This window comes from Panicum virgatum, chromosome 9N (genome assembly GCF_016808335.1).
Source record: "Panicum virgatum strain AP13 chromosome 9N, P.virgatum_v5, whole genome shotgun sequence".
In the NCBI taxonomy this organism is placed as follows: Eukaryota; Viridiplantae; Streptophyta; class Magnoliopsida; order Poales; family Poaceae; genus Panicum; species Panicum virgatum.
Window position 1 is genome coordinate 73,278,048 of NC_053153.1, and position 7,561 is coordinate 73,285,608.

The following is a 7,561-nucleotide window of genomic DNA, read 5'->3' on the forward strand; positions in this document are numbered from 1 at the left end:
CGCAGTCGACGAAGGAGGCGACGGCGACTCCCTCTCTCTTCATTTTTTTCGCAAAGATATCTGTATTAAACGATAAGGAAAACATCCATGACGCGCGAATACAGACGCCTCGGTAGAGGATCAGGAGAATACAAAAGCTGCAACCACACTACACAGAGAACCCTAGAAAACAACAAAACACAAGTAAGTCTCTCAGATCCCCTGTGCTCACCAGAAGTGCCGCCGCCTTCACCAAACCGTCAACCAGTCGATCGCCGGAGCACAAAGGTGCAAGCACAGAACCCAAGCCGAAGAAGTTTCCCTCGCACAAAGGCTACAAATGGAACCGATACCTGATACTTGTTGTAGTTCGCAGTCGGGGACGAACCTCGCGCTTCTCCGGCTCCGGAGCCGGCCAGGCAGCTCCGGCCCGCCTATCTTCCTCCTCCCCTGCATCCAATCCTCCACATCCCTCACGATGGGGGGTGAAGACCTGCGAAAGGCAGATCCCACAGCCCCAAAACCGTCGCCGCCGTCGAGCCATTGACGACCCGTGTCCGGCCACAAACGGTAAAGGAACCTCCACGCCGGATATCCGACGACACTGCCGCCGCCGCCGCCCCCAGATCCGGCATGGAGGTAAGGGTTTGGTCCACCTCCAATCTTCACAAGTGACTCCGCAAAAGCCAGCCATCGGCCGCCAGCTTGTGAAAAAGAGGAGAGGAAAACGGATCCGCCGCCGCCGGCTGAAAGGCCAACGACCGGAAGAAAACCATCCCAGCACTTATTGGAGAAGTAGAGACGCACCAGAGCCCAAAATCCGCCCCGAAAACGACATCACCGGCGACGAGGAAGCTCGGCATCTCCAAAGCCCCGGTCAGCAACGATGCCGACGAGCACCCTGGCTTCACTGGCAGCCACGCCAATAAACAAAACCTAGGAAAAGCTAGAAAACTAACTACCCTATACAGTCCGCCCGTCGTGTTCCCCGGCCCCCTCCCTCTCCGACGCCATCTCGGCCGCCGGAGAGGAAGAGGGCCGCCGGAATCGGCGGCGGAAGAGCTTGTCGCCGCCCTTTTCGCCTGTCTAGACTGTAGACGAGAGGATAAGGACGAGTCGTAGAGGCGGAGCCACCCATACCGCACAGTGGGGCAGCTGCCCCAGCTATCCTGCGGTGCTAACTGTCCTACCCCTCTGGCCATCCACACCCCCACTCCCAATGTCCCAAGTGCAATTTGGTGACCATAGAATCGTCTGCGGCTACGTCTGGACGTCAGCATAGCCGATCGGAGAAGATAATAATTAGCAGGTATGGGTCAGCCCATTAGCCATTAGGTGGCCTAGCCCAAACCATACATTTTAGTTTTTCCAATGGCTAGGCAGGTAACCCAATGTGTCCAAGACTGGGTTGTCAACTATATTCCTCATCTATCATATGCTTGTGCTTTGGGGCTGCGCATTGCATTAATAATGCACTGCACCACCACGAAGAGCACACTCAACTATTCATGGCACAAGGCATATGCATGTTAATTTTCTCGAGCATATCAATGCCTTATGCCCTAGCAAACTAACGTTACTATAGGGCGTACTCATTGAAATTATCTATATGTTTCTATTATCATCGATGGGACGATGATGGTTTTCATTCTGGATCCTGCCCCAGCTAAAATTCGTGGCTAGCTCCGCCACTGACGAGTCGTATTTTGTTTCGTTTGAGGCAAGTCGACGGCATCGGCTCGCCATTGTACATGCCCTTAGTTGACTCCATTGGCAGAACTGAACATAGGTCAAAACAATAAAAATTTAATGCAGGGCACAAATTGCCAAAAGCCATCAGGGGAGAGAGGTTAGAGTTAACTAGTTTCATGCACTATGTCCCGACACCAATTCAAAGTCACGTTCCTCAGAATATGCAGTCCTCACATAAATGAGTATAACTCTACTTGGTAACGTATTAGTTTTGAAAGAGAAAAAGGAGCAAAGATATATGTATTTGTTAATCGAACCAACCATGGAGCATCCTAAATTTTTAATTGAACCATCTCCTTCCTTCATCTAGCGTGACATCGATTTGTTTGGCTGATTCTTTACTATGAAAAGAGTCCCTGGTGAGACTGGCATGATGAGCCACATCTGAACTAGGCATATGTGGAGATCAGTATATATAACACAACTATGATGCGATGAGATGCGGCATAGCAATAACACAACCAACAAGGTGGTGTAGAAGAGTGTAGCACTCATCTCATTACTGCTCGAAGAACAATACACAAGTACACAACGATGCCAAACACATAGACGTAACATATCGGTTGATTATTTTATTGAGCCAACTTGATTTCAACTAGACATTGGTTCAATTTAACCAGAAACAGGAGGGATTTCAATAAAATTATCTTCTATTGATTGATCGGTGGACTCCGACGACACTCGATTGATTTCCTTTTTCGTTTGGAAAAGACAAATGCACCTTATCATTATGTGATTTTTTAAAAGAAATCTTAGAATTAAGGTGCATATTGTTATTACCTATCATCACTAGGATTGGTAAAATCATACCAGCCGTGCTAATAGCACGGGACACCATACCATTTCTTAACAGGAGATAGTTGTTTTGAGCCTAGCGATTTGCTTCTACAATTTCATCCATGATTATGCTTTGATGTACTGCATCATCAACTCCTGCTTCTTGTGCATTATTATTCAACCACCATTGAATCTAGGGGGAAACCTTAAACAACATCTACACATGACATATATTGATATATCCCCCACAAAGGTGCCACAAATAATATAGATGCTTCAAATAGACATCTGTCGTGAGGTGTCTCAGGATCTGGTCGGTTCGTAATGGCGCATCTACTTGGGATCGATCGCGTCCCCACATGCATCTACTGGAGGCACCCATTGAAATGAACGTTGCCCGCTGATAAAAATGGATACCAAAATCATTCACGCCATCTCGTGACCATTATTAGCTTCGAGGGTGTGAAACGTCGGAATCCTACCTCCTATATATTGCAATGTGCGGGCAGTGTCAAAGTTCTTCGAAATCTGACTTTTCGTTCCCATTTTCAATTTTATTATTATTATTATTATTATTATTATTATTATTATTATTATTATTATTATTATTTTATTTATGAAAATAAACACAAACTATATATAATAGATTCCTTATTGAACAGATGCATCGATCCATTGTGCTTACAAAGGTTGCACATGTAGTAGTATATATAGTATCGTAACAATCTTATTAATACAAGATAATAATTTCACAAAAAAACGAGATAATAATCCTTTTGGGCCTAGCGATATACTTCTACAATTTCATCCATGATTATGCTGAGTGCCCATTCATCCGTGACTAAGGTAGAATGTCGAACCCCAGCAAGCTTGATGATCTTGAAGCGCTCATTTTGTCTCAGCTGCTTAGAACATCTACAACAGATTACTCATTTTTCTTCCTAATACTAAAAAAATAATATTTTAATGATGGAGGTGTTCCATCAGATTACCAATTCAATTTCCATTACCTATTAATTTTTGATAATCACCGAAACACATCTCCCTCTCCCCTAAACTTAGGTGGTTTTTCCTCTACTCTATTCTTGGTGATTGCATTTTGATAGTTTGTTGCTGCAACTATTGTTTAAAACACAAAAACAATTATTGGTAATGGAGAGAGAATATATTTTGGATATGAAATATGAGTAATCTGTTGGGGATGATCTTATCATCATCTTCTCCTGAAACGCCAGCATGTGCTAGCGAGATTGATCGCTGCATGCCGCCGCCGTCGCCGTAACATTGCCTAGATTTATTGAAAGCATATCAGTGGATCCGAAACATTGGCATCCTAGTGTGCTTGTAATTGTTGTAATGTGTGAGCAGTGCCACCGTTTTTCAGAATCGAACTTCGTCATTTTATTGGGCATGCATCTATAGCACGTACAGAAGACTGTGTTTTGAGCCTAGCGATTTGCCTCTACAATTTCATTCATGATTACGCTGAGCGCCCGTTCATCCGTGGCTAATGAAGAGTGTCGAATCCCAGCAAACTTGATGGACTTGAAGCGCTCCTTTTGTCCCGGCTGCATACCCACCTTCTCCTCGAACGCCAGCATGCTTGCGACATTGATTGTGTCGTCGCCGTCGCCGTACACCACTTCAGGCTGCCTTTCGAAGTCGTCCCGGTAAATCATCTGCTCCGGCGTCGGGATACCCACCCCACTGATATAGGTCAACGGCACCATGGGCGCCTCGAAGAACTCCATCTTCGGGAGCTCACGCTCTCTGAATGGCCGGACGGCATCGGCGGAACCAACGGCGACGAGCAGGTCCGCGATGTCGTAAGCCGAGTAATTCCGGTTCCTGGTTATCACCAGCGGCCGGCGCCCAAACACCGCCGGGGACGGTAGGTTCGCCACGCCAATCTCAAGGGTCCTCCACATCCATCGCATGGCCAGCTGCGGAGCCGCTGGGACAAAGAACAAGCCTGCCGGGCCCGAGGCGAAGGCCATCAGGGGGTTGACGTAGCCCCCGGACCACGTCGGCGCCACCGTGATGAGGTGCCTGATGAAGCTGTCCCGCCACTGGAGCGGGGAGTTCCTGACGAACTCGAGCGCCACCGCGCCGCCGAAGCTGTGGCCGAGGACGATGGCGGGCCTGCCGTTGTTCCTCTCGCTCGCGTCCTCGATGAGCCTCGCCACTTGGCGAAAGTAGCGGGAGTAGAATACGGACGTCTGGCCGGGTACCGGGGGAGCGTACCGCGGGTCGTAGGGAGCTCCGAAGAGGGTTTCTCCGTCACGGTAGCCAAGCCTTTCCAGTGCAGACCTCAGTTCTCCCAAACAAAACTCCCTGTGTATGTGGAATGTGGATCGGAGTAGGGCAAATGATGTAAGCTAGCTGCTAGCATGCACTCGCGGAAGCTGACTTATTGATCCATGCTCGGCGAGTATTACTAGAAGTTGAGTTGGGCTTACGGTTTTGTTGGAATCTTGGAGCCGGTCCCGGCGGCGGAGCCGAAGCCGGGGACGCGCGTTTCGACACCGGGCAGGTTACGAAAGTCCCCGAGCACGGGATCGTAGACGAGGCGCATCTGTTCGACGAAGCACTCCGCGCGCTCGACGTCCAGCTCCCAGGTGCGGTTCGTCCACAGCCCGAACCACCCCTCCCCTTCCACCCGGCTGCAGCCCGGTTTCAAGGGCCGGTAGGCGTCGGTTAATCGCGCCTCCAGGTCGGGGCAGGACAGCCCGGGGATCAGCACGATCGGGTGCAGGCCGCCGCCGATGCCATCCTCCGCCTCTCGCCGGTGGGACGCGAGGAGGAGTTGGTCTCGGACTCGGAGGGAAGCCGGGAGGAGGAGCAGCAGAAGCGCAGAGAGCAGGCCTGGTAGCGTAGCGCCCATGGTCAGTCCGCAGAGTGAAGCCACTTCAATTATCAGTATGGGATGACTTAGTGTGTGTGTGGATACAGTATATATATGCACCACATCACGTGCACCATGCGTGGGAGCGAGGACGCTGGGTAGGTGGAACCAGTTGGGCAGGTGCGTGGCACATTCACGGCCACGGGGCCACGTCGCAGGTCTTATCCCAGTTTTATGAGCCGATCGGCACCGGCAAACTACTTGGCGGCTAAGGTGGAAACGGACAGCAGATATCGGTATCCGATTAAATATCAATATGGATATCCATATTCATATATGAATTTAATGTGGTAGTAAAGTGGATACATCCGAATCCGATTTTCATTAATTTTCTCTATCCGATTCCACATCGTATTCGACAATATCCGACACTATCCGTATCTGTTTTCGTTCAAAAACTATTTTAAAAAATTATATTTATTTTTGACCACCCATATAATTAATTTTTATAATAAAAATATAGAAAGATTAAATTTAATTTTAAATATTCTTATTTTATCTTAAAATCACTTATATATCTTTTATTTATATATAATAAAATTATTTATATATTTATTGAATTATATTTTTATTTCTAATTATATTTTTATGTATTTATTTATTAACAAATTTATTGATAACTAAATATTTTTAACTAGATATCTTTATTATATTATTAACTTTAGTTTGTACGTGTATAACGATTTTATAATCTTAAACTACTAATAAAAAAATAGCTAAACATTAGCTCATATATCTGAATTAGAATCTGAATCTTCGTTTTGCATTCGTATCCGAGAATATCCAAATCTATATCCGTATTCGATTTAAAATGTGATAAAACATGCTATTCGAATCCGATTTTATGCGAATTCGATCTGTTTCCATCTTTATTGGCGGCGGCGAGGCTCCAGGACCATTATTGTACGAGGCTCAAGCTGAAATGATGAATGGTCGAAACTTGCAGGGTTTTTTATTTTCTTTTGGAGCAAATCGCAACTCACAGTACGGACAGGCACATACTAGCTAGCTAAAACTAATCTTTTCCATTGGGTCACGTAGTGTTGAAAATAAACGCACATGAGTAGGTGAGTAAACCAAACTAGTAGATCAGCACGTGACAAACACGAGCCACTCGATCGCCGATCACACGATGGATCCTATATATGTTCAAACCGATGATGGCAATCCCTCACTGCCTATCCCGCACCAGTGTATCACTCACGACGAACCGGTCGTTCGCATGCTGGCAACGAAGTCGGAGCTGTTGACTACGCGCGGCGCCTACCTCCGCTCATCAAAAAAAATTATGCAGCAGCATGGTTGTGATTGGGTTGGGTTTGTGATTAGAGGAGGAGGTGATTGAGTTTTGCACACCAAAGCGACGAAGAGGTGATAGCACCCAAACAATTCAGGCAACCAAACAGATAAAGGGTTAACGACCAGCCTTAACTCTGTCTAGCAAACCAAATAAAAGGTTCTTGCATTGTCCAAAACTAGCTTGAGCTAGCCATGCATATCTTATATCCACGCTTAGAGCATCTCCAACAGACTAAGTAAACTGAGTTGGTTATGTGAAAATAGAAAAACTAGGCTCAAATCCAGATCTAACAGGCTCTCCAAACTCCTTGACTCGGTATCTGGCTAGCAATCCAGCCTCCTCCACTAGCTTTCTTTGGCGAGACACTCGGCTCGGTATCGGTCTCCTCCTGCGCATCCTCCATCCCCTCTGCACACCCTCCGTGGCTCCATCCCCACCGCGCCCCCTCCGCCGGCCCCTCCGTTGTGCCACCATAAGCGAGGGAGTAGAGAGACGGCGGAAGCTCACCTAGCGTCGTGGGTGTTGGTGAGGCAGTAATACCCGACGTGGTGGCTGAGGTCCTTCACCAACGTGCGCTCAGCCGTGAGGGGCGCGAGGCAGATGGACATCTTGACAAGGGTCCTGTCGGGATGGGGGCGCTGTCTGTGGGGGCAGTTCGTGAGGAGGCGTCAATAGGGTGGAGGTTGAGGACACGAATTAGGTCGATGGCGGCGGACGGGGAAAGCGCAGGGCTAGGTGCCATGGCGCAGGGGGGGGGAGGCAGAGGACGCTCCCGCCATCCGTCTAGCCGCGGGCGGTGGAGATGGTGAGCAGGAGTAGACAGAGGAGCACGAGCGTGGAGCTCCTAC

General features: G+C 47.9%; 1 protein-coding gene across 1 annotated transcript; it reads right to left on the reverse strand.

The window, feature by feature from the left end:
• Positions 1 to 3,780: 3,780 nt before the first annotated feature.
• Positions 3,781 to 5,433, reverse strand: LOC120692259 (lecithin-cholesterol acyltransferase-like 1). Its single transcript, XM_039975519.1, has 2 exons — positions 4,968 to 5,433; positions 3,781 to 4,842 (listed from the first exon to the last, which is right to left on the reverse strand). The coding sequence occupies exons 1-2, from the start codon at positions 5,390 to 5,392 to the stop codon at positions 3,957 to 3,959; spliced, it is 1,311 nt and encodes a 436-aa protein (XP_039831453.1). The 5' UTR covers positions 5,393 to 5,433; the 3' UTR covers positions 3,781 to 3,956.
• Between the last annotated feature and the right edge of the window lie 2,128 nt (positions 5,434 to 7,561).

Bases quoted from the DNA above. Each gene is read 5' to 3' on its own strand.
- LOC120692259 (XM_039975519.1), bottom strand. From the start codon at position 5,392: ATGGGCGCTACGCTACCAGGCCTGCTCTCTGCGCTTCTGCTGCTCCTC. The intron at 4,843-4,967 runs GTAAGCCCAACT...CCACATACACAG, and splicing joins TCCAAGATTCCAACAAAACC to GGAGTTTTGTTTGGGAGAAC.